At 44.2% G+C, this 19,217-nt stretch overlaps 1 protein-coding gene across 1 annotated transcript in view; it reads left to right on the plus strand.

Moving 5' to 3' along the window:
* LOC749124 (polycystin-1-like) overlaps window positions 1-19,217 on the plus strand; it is a 97,124-nt gene that overhangs the window by 64,653 nt on the left and 13,254 nt on the right. Inside the window, 1 exon segment of the mRNA XM_054668965.2 lies at window positions 19,073-19,170. Within this exon segment, the coding sequence (XP_054524940.1) occupies window positions 19,073-19,170 (98 nt within the window).

Genomic DNA, 19,217 nt, shown 5'->3' on the forward strand with positions numbered 1-19,217 from the left:
CCAGATTCAAGCGATTCTCCTGCCTCAGCCTCCCAGTAGCTGCAATTACAGGTGCCTGCCACCACACCCAGCTAATTTCTGTATTTTTAGTAGAGACAGGGTTTTCCCATGTTGGCCGGGCTGGTCTCCAACTCTCTGGCCTCAAGTGATCTGGCCGCCTCAGCCTCCCAAAGTGCTGGGATTACAGGCCTGAGTTCCCGTGCTCGGTCTCTTATTACTTTTTAAAATGAGACAAGGCCCCACTCTGGTTTTGCCACGTTGCACAGGCTGGAGTGCAGTGGTGCGATCACGGCTCACTGCAGCCTCAACTTCCTGGGCTCAGCTGATTCTCCCAACTCAGCCTTTCAAGTAGCTGGTACTACAGGCACTCACCACCACGCCTGGCTAATTTTTGTATTTTTTGTAGAGTCGGGGGGCGGTGTCTTGCCATATTGCCCAAGCTGGGCTCGAACTCCTGGGCTCAAGCGATCCGCCCACCTCGACCTCCCCAAATGCTGGGATTACAGGCATGAGCCACCGTGCCTGGGCCCTGACCTCTTCTTCAGGGTAACAGATATCGGCTAGGATCTGCTGTGGCTTCTACGTTCCCTTAAGCAAAGAGACGTGCTTCTTCAAGGGGAGAGGAGAAAAAATAGATTTCATCCCAAAGCCAGTATAAGCACCCCAAGAGAGATCAATAAAGTCTCAATTTGGAGGTGAGGAAAGCCTTTATTGGCACCCAGGACATTGGTGTTGGGATTAGAGGACAGACTAGCAGGGTTGTGACACACACAAACGAAGGATGGTGTCTTAGGCACATGGCACAGCAAAGAAAAAGGCTTGCAGGCTGTAACTATGAGACATATTCAAGTTGTCCTAAGCAGTTCCTTTTGTCTGAAATATCATGATAAAGAAAATAATACATAATAGTAATAACAAACATTCTTTATATGCTTGAAACCACTTTTATAAAAATCATAGTAATAAGGGTAATTTAACATAATTGGCTGGGCGCGGTGGCTCACGCCTGTAATCTCAACACTTTGGGAGGCTGAGGCGGGCGGATCACTTGAGGTCAGGGGTTCAAGACCAACCTGGCCAACATGGTGAAACCTTGTCTCTACTAAAGATAGAAAAATAAGCCAAGCATGGTCGTGCACGCCTGTAGTCCCTGCTACTCTGGAGGCTGAGGCACTAGAATTGCTTGAACCAGGGGGGCAGAGGCTGCAGTGAGCTGAGATCAAGCCACTGCACTCAAGCCTGGGCAACAGAGTGAGACTCTGTCTCAAAAATACAAATTTAATATGATTGACTCTATCTTGTTTTCACTATGCTAAATTGTTTTTCTTTATTTTTGTATAGAGGCCACAGTACTCTTTTTTTTTTTAGAAAATGAATTTTTTTGTTATTGTTTAATAATTAAAACCAGCCAGATGTGGTGGCTTAAGCCTGTAATTCCAACACTTTGGGAGGCTGAGGTATGAGGATCACTTGAGGCCAGGAGTTCGAGTCCTGCCTGGGCAACAAAGTGAGACACCATCTCTATAAAAAATTTTTAAAATCAGCTGGGCATGGTGGTGCATGCCTGTAGTCCCAGCAACTCAGGAGGCTGAAGCGAGAGGATCAGTTAAGCCCAGGAATTTGAGGCTACAGTGAGCTATGATTATACTATTGCATTCCAGTCTGGGTGACAGAGTGAGACCTTGTCTCTAATAAATTAATTAATTAATAAAAATTTTAAAATTGACAGAAAGTCTTACAAGTCTATAAGATCTACTTCTGTTATGTCTGTTTATATGTGCCATGAATACATAATATTTTGCTACTGAAATACATTTTCGAAAGCTCTAATCAGTTGACTTAACCACTTAAATTGAATATTTTATCAAAAAATAAAAACTTTAAATATCTTTTAGTTCACATGACTTTAATAATCTTTAGTAAATAAAGACAGTTTTTCAATTATTAGTAAAATAAAAACATCTTCAGAATGTGAACATTTGGTGTAAATTAGACAAGTCTGGTATTGTCTTTACTAAGACCTTTCAGGTCCTAAACTACTTTTATAAATTTTTTTCTTAGACTGGGACTCACTCTGTTGCCCAGGCTGGAGTACAGTGGCATGCTCACTGCAGCCTCAACCTCCCTGGGCTCAGGTGATCCTTCCACCTCAGCCTTCCAAGTAGTTGAGACTATAAGCACGTACCGCCATGTCTGGCTCATTTTTGTATTTTTAGTGGAGATCGGGTTTTACCATGTTGGCCAGGCTGGTCTTTAACTCCTAGGCTCAAGGCATCCACCAGCCTCTGCTCCCAAAGTGCTAGAACTACAAGCATGAGCCACCGTGCCTGGCCCTTCTATAATATTTTAAATAATTGTTGGACTTGTCTATTTTAAAGCCCTTAGATTGTAGATAAGGCCTGGGGATGTGTAGAATTAACCATGTCCCCTGCCTATCCTAAAAAGCATCATATATTATTGACATATATTATTACTGTCCTAGACTCTGTACCTGGTACATAATTAAAATTGCCTACCTCCTTAGTTTTTCATTAAAAATAAAAATTAGTAATGGCTGGGTGCAGTGGGTCACACCTGTAATCCCAGCATTTTGGGAGGCCAAGGCGGACAGATCACCTGAGGTCAGCAGTTTGAGACCAGCCTGGCCAACATGGCGAAACCCTGTCTCTACAAAAAATACAAAAATTAGCTGGGCATGGTGGTGCACACCTGTAGTCTGAGGTACTCAGGAGGCTGAGACAATAGAATTGCTTGAACCCGAGAGGCAGAGACTGCCTAAGAGTTAACATTATAATATATGTCATTAAAACTACTAAAGGAACAATTTTACATACAAAGGTAAAATTTAGTTTTTTAAACAAAATTTTCATGTAATATTAAAAAATAGTAAAAAAATTTTTCTTTGCAGGAGAGACAGATTCAGTTAGCCTCATACTGTCTTTATTGGGTCTTGTTTAAAACACTGAGTCTCACATCTGTTAAAAAATAAGTCTTTGCCTCTTGAAATTTTTTGAGTTATCAGCTGGGCGCAGTGGCTCATGCCTGTAATCCCAACACTTTGGGAGGCCAAGGCAGGTGGGTCCCTTGAGGTCGGGAGTTCGAGACCACCCTGGCCAACATAGTGAAACCCCATCTCTACTAAAAGTACAATAATTTGCTGGGCATGGTTGTGGGCACCTGTAATTCCAGCTACTCAGGAGGCTGAGGCAGGAGGATTGCTTGAACCCAGGAGGTGGAGGTTGCAGTGAGCCACGATCACGCCACTGTACTCCAGACTGAGCGACAGAGAGAGACCCTGTCTCAAAAAAAAAAAAAAAGTTGAAATCATACAAAGTACTTTTGGCCGGGTGCGGTGGCTCACGCCTGTAATCCCAGCACTTTGGGAGGCCGAGGCAGGCGGATCACCTGAGGTCAGGAGTTTGAGACCAGCCTGGCCAACATGGTGAAACCCTATCTCTACTAAAAATACAAAAAGTAGCTGGGTGTGGTGGCGGCTGTCTATAATCCCAGCTACTTGGGAGACTGAGGCAGGAGAATTGCTTGAACCCGGGAGGTGGAGGTTGCAGTGAGCTGAGATCACACCATTGCACTCCAGCCTGGGCGACAGAGTGAGACCCTGCAAAAAAAAAAAAAAAAAAAGTAATTTCTTCAACCACAATGGAATAAAACTAGAAATCAACAAGAGAAAGAAAATTTTTAGATTCACAAATATACGATTATGTAGAAATTAACATAAACAATGAGCAAAATAAGACATCATAAAAAAATTTTTTAATATTTTGAGATGAATGAAAAAGCAGTACAACTTACCAAAACTTATGAGATGCAGCAAAGACAGTGCTCAGAGGGAAATTTATAGCTGTAAACACCTACATTAAAAATGAAAGAGGGCGGGCGCGGTGGCTCACGCCTGTAATTCTAGCATTTTGGTAGGCTGTGGCGGGTGGATCACCTGAGGTTGGGAGTTCAAGACCAGCGTGACCAACATGGAGAAACCCCATCTCCACTAAAAAGACAAAATTAGCTGGGCATGGTGGCACATGCGTGTAGTCCTTGCTACTTAGGAGGCTGAGGCAGGTGGATCACTCGAACCCGTGAGGTGAAGGTTGTGGTGAGCTGAGATCGTGCCATTGCACTCCAGCCTAGGCAACAAGAGTGAAACTCCATCTCAAAAAAAAAAAAAAAAATGAACACTTGAGGCCAGGAGTTTGAGACCAGCCTCAGTAATATAGCGAGACCTATCTGTATGAAAAATACAAATAAAAAATCTAGCCAGGCATTGTGGCACATGCCTGTGATCTCAGCTACTTGGGAGGCTGAGGCAGGAGGATCACTTGAGCCCAGGAGTTTGAGGCTACAGTGAGCCATGATTGCACCACTACACTCCAGCTTGGACAACAGAGCAAGACCTTGTCTCAAGCAAAAAAATAAAGACAGATCTCAAATAAATAATACATTCTTCCACCTTATAGGATTAGAAAAAGATCAAACTATGCCGAAAGCAAGCAGCAGCAAAAAAACAATAAAAATTACCGTGAAGATAAATAAAATATAGTATTCTATAAAAGCAATAGAGTCATCAAAACCAAAAACTGGTTCTTTTACAAATCAGCAAAATTGCTAAACTTTTGGAAATACTGATCCCCCCAAAAGAAGAATGGAGATGACCCAAACCACTAAAATCAGGAACCAAAGATTACTACAACCCTTACAAAAATAAAAGATTATAAGAGAATGCTATAAACAATGACATGTCAATTAATTGAATACACCTGGATGAAATGTACAAATTTCTAGAAACACACAAATTACCAAGACTAACCCAAGAAAAACTAGGAAGTCAGAATAGATCTATAACAAGGAAAGAGATGGAATTGGTAACAATTTTTTAAAGTTCTGTAAGGAAAAGCTCAGGACCCGATGGCTCCATTGGTGAATTCTACCAGGTATTTGAATAATTAAGGCCAATTCTTATTAAAATCTTCCCAAAACTAGAAGAGGAGGCAGCATTTCTGACCCACTCTATGAGGCCAGCATTACCCTGATACCAAAGCCACACAATGACATTACAGGAAAAGGAAACTATAGACCAATGTCCTTTATAAATATAGATGCAGAAATCCTAAAGAAAATACTAGCAAATCAAATCCAGCAGCATAGAAACATATTATACATATGTGTTAACAGATGAGACTTATCCCAAGAATGTAAGGGTGATTCATTATAAGAAAATCAGGGCATGGCGCGGTGGCTCACAGCTGTAGTCCCAGCTACTTGGCATGCTGAGGTGAGAGAATCGCTTGAGCTGGGGAGGTTGAGGCTGCGGTGAACCATGTTTGTGCCACTGCACCCCACCCTGGGTGACAAAGTGAGACCCTGTCTCAAAAAAGAAAAAACTCAGCCAGGCACGGTGGTGCACGCCTGTATTCCCAGCACTTTTGGCAGGCCGAGGCAGGGGGACCATTTGAGGTAAAGAGTTCAAGATCAGCCTGGCCAACACGGTGAAACCCCATCTCTACTAAAAATACAAAAAATAAAAATAAATTAGCTGGGCGTGGTGACACACGCCTGTAATGCCAGCTGTTAGGGAGGCTGAGGTAGGAAAATTGCTTGAACCCAGGAGATGGAGGTTGCAGTGAGCCGAGATCATGCCACTGCACTCCAGCCTGAGAGACTGAGTGAGACTCCATCTCAAAATAAATAAATAAATAAATAAATAAATAAATAAATAAATAAATGTTATTCAAAACATTAATAGAATTAAGGGATAATGTAGAAAACGGCCTTTGACAAAACCCAACACCTTTTCAGGATTTAAAAAAAAACAAAACAAAACAGCAACAACAACAACAACAACAAAGAATACTGAAATAATAAAGACCAGAAGAGAACTTCTTCAACAGGATAAAGGGCATATATAAAAAACTTACACCAGGCCAGGCATGGTGACTCACTCCTGTAACCCCAGTACTTTTGTAAGATTGCTTGAGCCTAGAAGTTTGAGACCAGCCTGGCCAACACAGTGAGACGCTGGCTCTATTTATTTATTTATTTATTTATATTTATTTTTTGAGACGGAGTCTCGCTCTGTCACTCAGGCTGGAGTGCGGTGGCATGATCTCCTCTCACTGCAAGCTCCGCCTCCTGGGTTCAGGCCATTCTCCTGCCTCAGCCTCCCGAGTATCTGGGACTACAGGCGCCCGCCACCACGCCCAGCTAATTTTTTTTTTTTTGTATTTTAGTAGAGATGGGATTTCACTGTGTTAACCAGGATGGTCTCTATCTCCTGACCTCGTGATCCGCCTGCCTCGGCCTCCCAAAGTGCTGGGATTACAGGCTGAGCCAGCGTGCCCGGCCCGCTGTCTCTATTTATAGAAAGAAAGAAAAAGAAGGAAGAGAGAAAGAGAGAAGGAAGGAAGGAAGGAAAGAAGGAAGGAAGGAGAAAGAAAGAAAGGAAGAGACTCACAGCATATGCAACAGTGAAAGGCTTACAAATTTAAAGATTTCCCCACAAAGACGAGGAACAACACAAGGATGCCTGCTTTTACCACCTCTTGTCCACTTTGCACTTTAATGTTTTATTGATTGATTGATCTATTTTTTATTGATATATGAATGGATTTTTTTTCTTTTTTTATTATACTTTAAGTTCTACGACACATGTGCACGACGTGCAGGTTTGTTACATAGGTATACATGTGCTATGTTGGTTTGCTGCACCCATCACCTCGACATTTACATTAGGTATTTGTCCTAATGCTCTCCCTCCCGCCCCCACTACCCCCAACAGGCCCCAGTGTGTGAAGTTCCCTGCCCTGTGTCCATGTGTTTTCATTGTTCAGTTCCCACCTATGAGTGAAACATGTGGTGGTTGGTTTTCTGACCTTGTGATAGTTTGCTAAGAATGATGGTTTCCAGCTGCATCCATGTCCTTGCAAAGGACATGAACTCATCCTTTTTAATGGCTGCATAGTATTCCGTGGTGTATATGTGCCACATTCTCTTAATCCAGTCTATCATTAATGGACATTTGGGTTGGCTCCAAGTCTTTGCTATTGTGAGTAGTGCCACAATAAACATATGTGTGCATGTGTCTTTATAGTATCATGATTTATAATCCTTTGGGTATATACCCAGTGAAGGTATTGCCGGGTCAAATGGTATTTCTGGTTCTAGATCCTTGAGGAATAGCCACACAGTGTGTGGCTATTGAGCAGAATGGTTGAACTAATTTACACTCCCACCAACAGTGTAAAAGCATTCCTATTTCTCCACACCCTCTCCAGCATCTGTCGTTTCCTCACTTTTTAATGATCACCGTTCGAACTGGCGTGAGATGGTATCTCATTGTGGTTTTGATTTGCATTTCTCTGATGACCAGTGATGATGAGTATTTTTTCATGTGTCTGTTGGCTGCATAAATGTCTTCTTTTGAGAAGTGTCTGTTCATATCCTTTGCCCAATTTTTGATGGGGTTGTTTGTTTTTTTCTTGTAAATTTCTTTAAGTTCTTTGTAGATTCTGAATACTAGCCCTTTGTCAGATGGGCAGATTGCAAAAGTTTTCTCCCAATCTGTAGATTGCCTGTTCAGTCTGATGATAGTTGCTGACCAGGCTGCAGCATCACAGGTTGATCTTGGACTGCTTCTCTAGCAGTGACCAAGGCTCTGTGGGCGTGGGACCTGCCGAGCCAGGAACGGGAGAGAATCTCCTGGTCTGCCAGTTGCTAAGACTGTGGGAAAAACACAGTATTTGGATGGAAGTGTACCGTTCCTCCAGGTGCAGTCTGTCACGGCTTCCCTTGCCTAGGAAAGGGAAATCCCCTGAACCCTTGCACTTCCTGGGAAAGGCGACACCCTGCCCTGCTTCAGCTCACCTCTGTGGGCTGCACCCACTGTCCAACCCATCCCAATGAGATGAACAAGGTACCTCAGTTGGAAATGCAGAAATCACCTGTCTTCTGTGTTGATCTCGCTGGGAGCTACAGACTGGAGCTGTTCCTATTTGGCCATCTTGGAAGTGACTCATCTATTTTTATTTATTTATTTTTGGAGACCGCTTCTCTCTCTGTCACCCAAGCTAGAATGCAGTGGCACGATCTCGGCTCACTGTGGCCTCTGCCTCCTGGGTTCAAGCAATTCTCCTGCCTCAGCCTCCCAAGTAGCTGGGACTACAGGTGTCGGCCACCATGCCCAGGTAATTTTTGTATTTTTAGTAGACACAGGGTTTCACCATTTTGGCCAGGCTGGTCTTGAACTCCTCACCTCAGGTGATCTGTCCACCTCAGCTTCCCAAAGTGCTGAAATTACAGGCGTGAGCCACTGTGCCTGGCTGAACATTGCCCTTTGATGTTTTAAAATGTAGGTTTTATTATTATCTACCTATGCTGAGGCCAACAAATTAGGAGACGACTGTCATTGAAAAGGTAGTTTGCAGCTGGGCGTGGTTGCTCATGCCTGTAATCCCAGCACCTTGGGAGGCCGAGGTGGGTGGATCACTTGAGGTCATGAGTTCTAGACCAGCCTGGCCAACATGGTGAAAGCCCGTCTCTAGTAAAAAATACAAAAATTAGCTGGGCGTGGTGGGGGCACCTGTAGTTCCAGGTACTTGGGAGGCTGAGGCAGGAGAATCACTTGAACACAGGAGGTAGAGGTTGCTGTGAGCCAAGAGCATGCCACTACACTCCAGCCTGGGCGACAGAGCAAGACTCCATCTCAAAAAAAAAAAAAAAAAGAAGATCAACGCACAAACATCAGCCACATTTCCATAAACTAGCAATAAACAATCAGAAAGTAAAATTAAGAAAACAATTTCACTTCCAATAGAATAAAAATAAATAAATTTAACCAAGTAGGAGTAACACTAGTGCCCTGAAAACTACAAAACGTGGCTGAAAGCAATTACGAAGACCTAAATAAACAGAAAGACGACGTCACATGTTGATATGGTTTGGCTCTTTGTCCCCACCCAAATCTCATCTTGAATTGTACTCCCATGATTCCCACGGGTTGTGGAAGGGACCCAGTGGGAGATAATTGAATCATGGGGGCAGTTTTTCCCGTACTGTTCTTGTGGTAGTGAATAAGTCTGACAAGATCTGATGGTTTTATAAGGAGAAACCTCTTTCACTTGGCTCTCATTCTCTCTCTTGCCACCGCCATGTAGAAAATGCATTTCACCTTCCACCATGATTGTGAGGCCTCCCTAGCCACGTGGAACTGTAAGACCATTAAACCGCTTTCTTTTGTAAACTCCCCAGTCTTGGGTATGTCTTTATCAGTAGCACGAAAACAGACTAATACACGTGTTTATGAATTAGAAGACTTAATATTGTTAAGATGATAATACTATCCCAAAGTGATCTATGGACTTGATATAATCCCTGTGAAAATCCCAATGTCCTTGTTTGCAGACCTGGAAAATTCAAACCTAATATTCACATGGTATTGCACCCAAGAGCCAATCTTGAAAAATGAGCAGAGTTGGAAGACTCACACTTGGTGATTTCAGAATTTACTACAAAGCCACAATACTCAAAAGGTGTGATACTGGTATGAGGATAGGCATATAGATTAGTGGAATAGAATTGAAAGTCTGGAAATGACCCATACATCTATAGTCAATTGATTTTTTATTTTGAGACAGGATTTTGCTCTGTTGCCCTGGCTGGAGTGCAGTGGCGCAATCACAGTTCATTGTAACCACTACCTCCTGGGCTCAAGCAATCCTCCCACCTCAGCCTCCCACATAGCTAGTAGCTGGGAGTATAGGCACGTGCCACAACACCTGGCTAATGTTTTTTGTTTTTAGTAGAGATGAAGTCTCGCCATGTTGCTGAGGCTGGTCTGAAACTCCTGGGCTCAAGCATTCCTCTCACCTTGACCTCCCAAAGTGCTGGGATTACAGGCGTGACCCACTGTACCCAGTGTGGTCAGTTAGCTTTTTGTTGTTGTTTGTCCATTTGTTTGTTTTCAAGATGGAGTCTTGCTCTGTCACCCAGGCTGGAGTGCAGTGTCGAATTCTTGGCTCACTGCAACCTCCACTTCCTGGATTCAAGCAATTCTCCTGCCTCAGCCCCTCGAGTAGCTGGGACTACAGGCACCCACCACCACGCCTGGCTAAGTTTTGTATTGTTAGTACAGACGGGCTTTCACCCTGTTGGCCAGTCTGATCTTGAACTCCTGACCTCAGGTGATCCACCCACCTCGGCCTCTCAAAGTGCTGGGATTACAGGTGTGAGCCACCATGCCCAGCCAGTGAATTGGCTTTTGACAAGCGTGCCACAGCCATTCAATAGGCGAAAGAACAGTTTCCCTCTCTCTCTTTTTTTTTAAATTTCAATAGATTTTGGGGTACAAGTGGGTTTTGGTTACATAGATGAATTATATAGTGGTAAATTTTGAGATTTTAATGCACCCATCATCACCCAAGTAGTTACACATGTACCCAACATGTAGTTTTCATCCATACCCTCCTCTCATCCTCCCCCTTCTGAGACTCCAAAGTCCATTATATCACTCTGTATGCCTTTGGGTACTCATAGCTTACCTCCTACTTATAAGTGAGGACATACAATATTTGGTTTTCCATTCCTGAGTTACTTCACTTAGATTAATGGCCTCCAGCTCCATCCAAGTTGCTGAAAAAGACATATTTTTTTTCTTTTTTTTGAGATGGAGTCTTGTTCTGTCATCCAGGCTGGAGTGCAGTGGCATAATCCCGGCGCACGCAACCTCCACCTCCCGGGTTCAAGCAATTCTCCTGTCTCGGCCTCCCAAGTAGCTGGGACTACAGGTGCACACCACCATGCCTGGCTAATTTTTACACTTTTAGTAGAGACAGGGTCTCGCCATGTTGGCCAGGCTGGCCTTGAACTCCTGACTTCTGGTGATCCACCCACCTTGGCCTCCCAAAGTGCTAGGATTACAGGCATGAGCCATCGTGCCCAGCCTGAAAGACATAATTTCATAGAACAGTCTCTTCAACAAATGACCCTGGGACCATGAGATATCCACATGCAAAAAATGAAATTGGACTTTGAACTCACGCCATAATATTAACATCTAAATTATAAAAGTTAAAACTATAAAATACTTAAAAGAGAGCCTAGAGGGAAATCTTCATTATCTTTGGCTTGGCAATGGTTTCTTAAATATGACACCAAAAACACAAGTGACAACAGCAAAGGTTGAGAAACTAGACTTCATCAAAATTAAAACCTTTTATGCATCAAAGAACAGTATCGAAGGAGAGAAAAGGCAGTTCGCAGAATGAGAGAAAATATTTGCAAATCACATATTTGATAAGGCTCTACTATCCGGAATATGTAAAGAACTTTACAACTCAACAACAAAAAAAACAAAGCACCCAGTTTTTAAAAATGGGCCCCAGATTTGAAGACATTTCTCCAAAGAAGATATACAAATGGCCAACAAGCACGTGAATAGATGCTCAACGTCATTCGTTATTAGGGAAATGCAAATAAAAACCACAAAGAGATGCCACTTCACACACAATAGAATGGTTATAATTTTTAAAAATGGAAAATTACAGCCAGGCGCCATGGCTCACGAGGTCAGGAGTTCAAGACAAGCCTGGCCAAGATGGTGAAACCCCATCTCTACTACAAATACAAAAAAATCATCCAGGCACAGTGGCAGGCCCCTGTAATCCCAGCTACTCAGGAGGCTGAGGCAGGAGAATCGCTTGAACCCGGGGGGCAGAGGTTGCAATGAGCCGAGATCACGCCACTGCACTCCAGCCTGGGCGACAGAGTGAGACTCTGTGTCAAAAAAAAAAAAAAAAAAGGAAAATTACAAGCCTGATGGGGATATGGAGAAACTGGAAGCCTTGTACATTGCTGCTAGGAATGTAAAATGGTACAGCCTCTATGGAAAACAGTTTGGCAGTTCCTCAAAAAGTTGAACATAGAATTACAATATGACCCAGCAATTTAATGCCTGGGTGTATACTAGTATACAGGTGTTCAAACATTAACTGGCACACAAATGCTCATAGCAGCACTATTCGTAACGGTCCATAAAGTGGAAACAAATCAAATGCCCATCAATTAACGACTGGATAAATAATATTTAGTTTATCTATGCAATGGAATATCATTCAGACATGAAAAGGAAGAAAATACTGATGCATGCTACAACTGGGATGAACCTTGAAAACATCATGCTACAAAAAAGAACCCCAGTCAGGCGCAGTGGCTCATACCGGTAATCCTAGCACTTTGGGAGGCCGAGTTGGGCAGATTGCTTGAGCTCAGGAGTTCCAGACCAGCCCAGGCACCATGGCAACAGCACGTTTCCACAAAAAAATACAAAAATTAGCCAGGGGTGCTGGTGCACACCTGTAGTCCCAGCTACTTGGGAGGCTGAGGTGGCAGGATCTCTTCAACCTGGGAGGTCAAGGCTGTAGTGAGCCATGATATGAAAGAAAAGAGGAAAGAAAAAAAGAAAGGAAGAAAGAAAAGAAAGTAGAAAGAAAGAAAGAAAAAGAAAGAAAGAAAGAGAGAGGAAGGAAACAGACACAGACACAAAAGACCACATATTGTATGAATATATTTATATGGGATGAAACACACGGAATAAGCAAAGCCGGAGAGACAGGAAGTAGATTGTGGTTCTCAGGGCCTAGGAGGAGGGGCGGAATGGAGAATGTTTGCTTAATGGTTATGGTTTTTTGTTTTTTGTTTTGCTTTTTGTTTTTTTCTTTTGTTTTGCTGTGGTAAAAATGTTCTAGATAGTGATGATAGCTGTGGAACATTGTGAATGTGACAAAAAACAGTGAACTATTCACTTTAAATGGTGATTTTTTTTTTTTTTGAGACAGGGTATCACTCTGTCACCCACGCTGAAGTATAGTGGAATGATCATAGCGCACTTCAGGCTCCTGGGCCCAAGTGATCCTCCTGCCTCAGCCTCCCTAGTGGCTGGAACTACAGGCACACACCACCATGCCTGGCCCCAAAGGGTGATTTTTAAAAACGTTTTGTGAATCTTACCTCAAAAAAAGAAAGAAGGCCGGGTGCGGTGGCTCACGCCTGTAATCCCAACACTTTCGGAGGCCGAGGTAGGCGGATCGCCTAACGTCAGGGGTTCAAGACCAGCCTGGCCAAAATGGTAAAACCCCATCTCTACTAAAAAATACAAAAATCAGCCAGGTGTGGTGGTGGGTGCCTGTAATCCCAGCTACTTAGGAGGCGGAGGCAGGGAGAATTGCTTGAACCCAGAGGCAGAGGTTGCAGTGAGCCAAGATCGTGCCACTGCACTCCAGCCTGAACGACAAAGCTAGACCCTGTCTCAGAAAAAAGAAAAAAAAAAGAAGGAAGGAAAGAAAAAAGAAAGAGAGAGAAAGAAAGAAAGAAAGAAAGACAGAGAGAAAGAAAGAAAGAAAGAAAGAAAAAAGAAAGAAAAGAAAGGAAATGTAACTCAAATCAGGCTGATGAGATACGAGGAGAGTTTTGTTAAATCTTTCCGAGGAAGTTCTTCCTGGCGCTCTGGCAGAGATCCTGGAAGTCGTTCTATTTTCTCCTCTGAACATTGTAATCCTTGAATATAAGGCCTCAAACAGTGGTGATCATCCCACCAACCCTTAAAAAAATGGTGCCTGTCTGTGGTCCTCACGAAATGGGCACTTGCCCAAAATTGTGCCCTGTGCTATGGAAGTGCCGAGTAGATGATTGGGGGCTGACATTCAGCCCGTATGTGTGGTTGTATCTTCCCGAAAAAGGAGATTTTTTTGGTTTCTTTTTAAGGAAATTGTCTGCTGCCCAGAGGAATCTCTCTCTCTCTCTCATCCATCTGTCCGTTCATCCGTCCATGGCCCATCCATCTGACCATCTATCCTTCCACCCATCACCCATCCACTTGTCAATCTATTCATTCATTCATTCATTCAGTTGTCCATCCATTCATCCACCACCCATCCATCCATTCATCCACCTGTCCATCCATCCATCCTTCCATCACCCATTCAACTCATCCATCTATCAATTCATTCATCTGTCCATCCATCCATCCACCCATCCATCTCTTTATTCCTCATTCATTCAATACTAGAATATTCAAAGTCCCATGTCAGGTTTTTTGTTTTTTGTTTTTTAAGACAGGTTGGCTCTGTTGCCCAGGCTGGGGTGCAGTGGTCCCATCTTGGCTCACTACAACCTCTGCCTTCTGGGATCCACCTCAGCCTCTCGAGTAGCTGTGACTACAGGCATGCACAATCATGCCCAGCTAATTTTTGTATTTTTTGTAGAGACGAGGTCTTGTTATGTTGCCCAGGCTGATCTCAAACTCCTGGGCTCAAGAGACCTACCCACCTTGGTCTCCCAAAGTGCTGGGACTACAGGCGTGAGCCACCACATCAACTGGAATACCTTTTTCTAATTTGGTTAAGATGACCATATATTACAAGTGGCCAGCCTGGGGTAAGCCATGAGAATATAAAGAAAGATAGCCACAGTCACAGGCATAAGTCAACCCTTAAACCTGCCAAACTGACCAGGCATGGTGGCCAATGCCTGTAATCCCAGAACTTTAGGAGGCCAGGTGCTGGATCACTTGAGGCCAGGAGTTCAAGACCAGCCTGGGCAACATGGTGAAACCTGGTCTCTACTAAAAATACAAAACTTAGCCAGGCAGGTAGTCCCAGCTACTCAGGAGGCTGAGATGGGAGGGTGTCTTGAACCCACAGGTGGAGGTTGCAGTGACCCAAGAGATCACGCCACTGCACTCCAGCCTGGGCAACAGAGCTAGACCTTGTCTCAATAAATAAATAAACCTGTCAAACATCTAGACTTCTGGTTATGTTTAAGATTAATCTTTTTTTTGGCCAGGCGTGGTGACTCATGCCTGTAGTCCCAGCGCTTTGGGAGGCCAAGGTGGGTGGATCACTTCAGGTCAGGAGTTCGAGACCAGCCTGGCCAACATAGTGAAACCCCCTCTGTAAAAAAATACAAAAATTAGCCAGGTGTGGTGGCGCGCGCCCATAGTCCTAGCTACTCAGGAGGCTGAGAATCGCTTGAACCCAGGAGGCAAAAGATGCAGTGAGCCAAGATCGTGCTACTGCACTCCAGCCTGTGCAACAGAGAGTGACTTCATCTTAAAAAAAGAAAAAGAAAAAGAAAAAAAATAGGCTAGGCACGGTGGCTTACGCCTGTAATCCCAGCACTTTGGGAGGCCAAGGCGGGCAGATCACAAGATCAGAAGTTCGAGACCAGCCTGGCCAACATGGTGAAACCCTGTCTTTACTAAAAATACAAAAATTAGCTAGGTGTGGTGGCACGTGCCTCTAGTCCCAGCTACTCAGGAGTCTGAAGCAGGAGAATCGCTTGAACCTGGGAGGCGGAGGTGGCAGTGAGCCAAGACCATGCCATTGAACTCCAGCCTGGGTCACAGAGTGAGACTCCGCCTCAAAAAAAAAAGAAACAGGAAAAGAAAAGAAATTGATATTTTAAAACCAGTAAGAGAGTTTGATTTGCAACCAAAAAAAAAAAAAAAATTTAACCAATAGGAGGTTATTTTGTTTTAAGAGCAGAAAAAATAGGATGAAAATAAATCAGATAGGTAGCTACCTATTTGACACATTCCTCCAGCTTACCCTGAATAAACCTGCCCAAGTATGTCCACTATCCATCCATCCCCTGAAAAGGACTGAGGAAGATCTATTATCTAGACAAATTCTTCTGGGACATAATATTTGGACATTTTAAACTTCCCCATAATCTGTCATGCATTTTCTGTTTGATTCATCATTGATCGACAAGCCAATTACTGTTCTTACCTACCATTTTATATTCAGGGACATTTAGTTCTTTTTTTCTTTCTTTTTTTTTTTTTTTTTTTTTGGTGAGACGAAGTGTCAATCTGTCACCCAGGCTGGATTGCAGTGGCGCGATCTCGGCTCACTGCAACCTCCACCTCCCAAGTTCTCATAAATGTTTTCTAGAGTTTTTTGGAACCCCAAATTTAATATGACATTCAGACCAAGATGCAATAAACAAACATTTATTGATCACAAAAAAAAGAGAGAAGGCTAGGTGCAGTGGCTCACACCTGTAATCCCAGCACTTTGGGAGGCCGAGGTAGGTGGATCACTTGATCTGCCACAAGTTTGGGGCCAGAAGTTTGGGACCAGCCTGGGCAACATGGCAAAAACCAGTCTCTACTAAAAATACAAAAAGTTAGCTTGGAGTGGTGGTGTGTGCCTGTAATCCCAGCTACTCAGGAGGCTGAGGCTGGAGGATCACTTGAGCCTTGGAGGTGGAGGTTGCGGTGAGCCAAGATTGCGCCACTGCGCTCCAGCCTGGGTGACAGATCGAGACTCTGTCTCAAAAAAATAAGAAATGAAAGAGAGAGAGAAGGAAGAGAGGCCAGATGAAGTGCTGGAGGCTTCTGAAGTGGTACGTAAGAACCAGGAATGGAGAATGTGTAGTTAGGGACAGGAAGAGAAAAATCCTAACCATAGTGTCTTTATTTATTTATTTGTTTGTTTGTTTGTTTTTTGAGATGGAGTCTCACTCTGTTGCCCAGGCTGGAGTGCAGTGGCACAATCATGGCTCACTGCAACCTCTGCCTCCCAGGTTCAAGCCATCCTCCTGCCTCAGACCCTCTAGTAGCTGGGATTACAGGCACATGCCACCATGCCCGGCTATTTTCTGTATTTTTAGTAGAGATGGAGTTTCGCCATTTTGGCCAAGGTGGTCTCAAACTCCTGACCTCGGGTGATCCACCCGCCTCGGCCTCCCAAAGTGCTGGGATTACAGGCATGAGCCACTGCGCCCACCGATGGTGCCTTTAAACAGTACTCTTGATTCCAGGTGACAGAAATTCAAATTAGCCTAAACCATCATGTATTGGCCCATAAATCTAAAATGTCCAGTGGCAGAGCTGGCTTTGGTCATAGTCCAGGAGCTCAATGGTCTGTGTCACTTCGTTCTACTTTCTCTTTGTTGGTGTCATTTCAACAGGTTATTCTCTGGCAGAGGCAAAGGTGACACCCAACACTCCTGCCTCTATCCTACCTAGCAACCCCAAGGCAATACACTCTGTCTTGTCCAATAGCTGCAGCAGATGTCTTGGGTTTGAGCCTCATTGGCCCTTCTGAGTGTCACATGACCACACCCGAACCAATCAGTGAGACTGGCGAGGCTGGGTGAACTGTCTTGAATGGCTAGACGTGGGTCTTAACACCCACCCCTGCAGCCAGCCCCACTGAGAGGGCTGAGGGCGGGTGAGTCAATGGTTCCCCAAAGGGAATTTAGGGTACTGTTTCTGAAAAAATGGACAATGAAGGCTGAGTGGAAACAGCAGTCATGGAAAGCACACAACAGACAAGTGCCTTTCTCTCTGCCTCTGCCACTCAAGGCCGCCTTAAGTTCCTCCAGTGTGCTAATTGTTCCCCCGGGTCTTTTGAACATGTTGTTCTGTGTTTTTTGAATGCTCTTCCATATCTGTGCCTAAGTAACACCTGCTTATCCTTCAGCTGTCAGCCCCAACATCATCTTCTCAGGGAAGCTGTAGCACTTGTATTTTCCAAAAGTGGCCACAATTATTCATTCATGAGTAGATGCTCAATAATATCTTTTGAATGAACGCATGCATGAATAAAAGGTTAAAATGTAAACAAAGTGATCTTACACTCTTATTGAGAAGGGTGGCCTGTGTTCCCTTCCGTTGAATCCAGATGAGCTTGAGGCTACTGTGGAACTGACATGGTGTGACTTTTTTTTTTTTTTTTTTTTTTTTTGAGATGGAGTTTCACTCTTGTCACCCAGGCTGGAATGCAACGACGCAATCTCGGCTCACTGCAACCTCCACTTCCCGGGTTCAAGCGATTTTCCTGCCTCAGCCTCCCAAGTAGCTGGGATTACAGGCGCATGCCACTACACCCAGCTAATTTTTGTATTTTTAGTAGAGACGGGGTTTCACCATGTTGGCCAGGCTGGTCTCTAACTCCAGACCTCAGGTGATCCATCCGCCTCAGCCTCCCAAGGTGCTGTGATTATAGGTTTGAGCCACTGCACCTGGCCAATAATATCTTTTGAATGAATGAATGCATTAATGAAAGGTTAAAACGCAAACAAGGTGACTTTGACACTCCTATTGTGAAGGGTGGTCTGTGTTCCCTTCCCTTGAATCCAGACGAGCTTGAGGCTACTGTGGAAGTGACATGGTGTGACTTCTGTAACTGGTCATAAAAGGTGAAAACCTGGCCGGACATCGTGGCTCACACCTGTAATCTCAGCATTTTGGAAAGATGAGGCAGGAGGATCACTTGAGACCAGGAGTTCAAGACCATGGAGGAGTGGAGTGGACTGGGCTGTGACCTGCCAAGGGCAACAAGCAAGACCCTGTCTCGGTCTCTTTTTTTTTTTTTTTTTTTAAATAAAGATGCCAGCCTGGCCAACATGGCAAACCTAGCCTCTACTGAAAATACAATAATTAGCCAGGCGTGGTGGCGCTCACTTGTAGTCCCAGCTACTCAGGAGGCTGAGGCACAAGAATCACTTGAACCCAGGAGGTGGAGGTGGCAGTGAGCCAAGATCATGCCACTGCACACCAGCCTGGGTGACAGTGAGACTTTGTCTCAATTGAAAAAAAAAAAAAAAAAGATATGAAAAGCTCCCACTTGGCTCTCTTAGGATGCTCCATCTTGGAACCCAACCACCATGCCATAAGGAAGCTCAAGCAGCCCCTGGAGGGGGCCCCCATAGAGAAGAACCGGGATCCCTGCCCACAGCCCTGGCTGAGTTCCCACCTGACAGCAAATACCAAATTGCCAGCCATGTGACTGAGCCATCCACAAAGTGGACCCACAAAGTGGGTCTTCCAGAATCTTGATAACATTGTACTCAGTGACAGAAGCCAGACACAATAGGCCATGTAGTGTATATTCCATTTGAAGTGTCTAGAACAGACAGATCTATAAAGACAGAAGATAGATGAGTGTTTCCAGGGACTAGGGGAAGAGGGAATAGAAGAGACTGCTAATGGTATATGTTCTGTTGTTGTTGTTCTTGTCGTTGTTGTTTAGAAACAGGGTCCCATTCTGTCACCCAGGCTGGAGTGCAATGGTGCGATCATAGCTCACTGCAGCCTGGAACTCTTGGGCTCAATTGATCCCCCTGCCTCAGCCTCCCGAGTAGCTGGGACCACAGGTGTGCGCCACCACATCCAGATAAGTATAGGATTTCTTTTTAGGGAA

The sequence above is a fragment of the Pan troglodytes genome, chromosome 18 (genome assembly GCF_028858775.2).
Source record: "Pan troglodytes isolate AG18354 chromosome 18, NHGRI_mPanTro3-v2.0_pri, whole genome shotgun sequence".
NCBI classification, from domain to species: Eukaryota; Metazoa; Chordata; class Mammalia; order Primates; family Hominidae; genus Pan; species Pan troglodytes.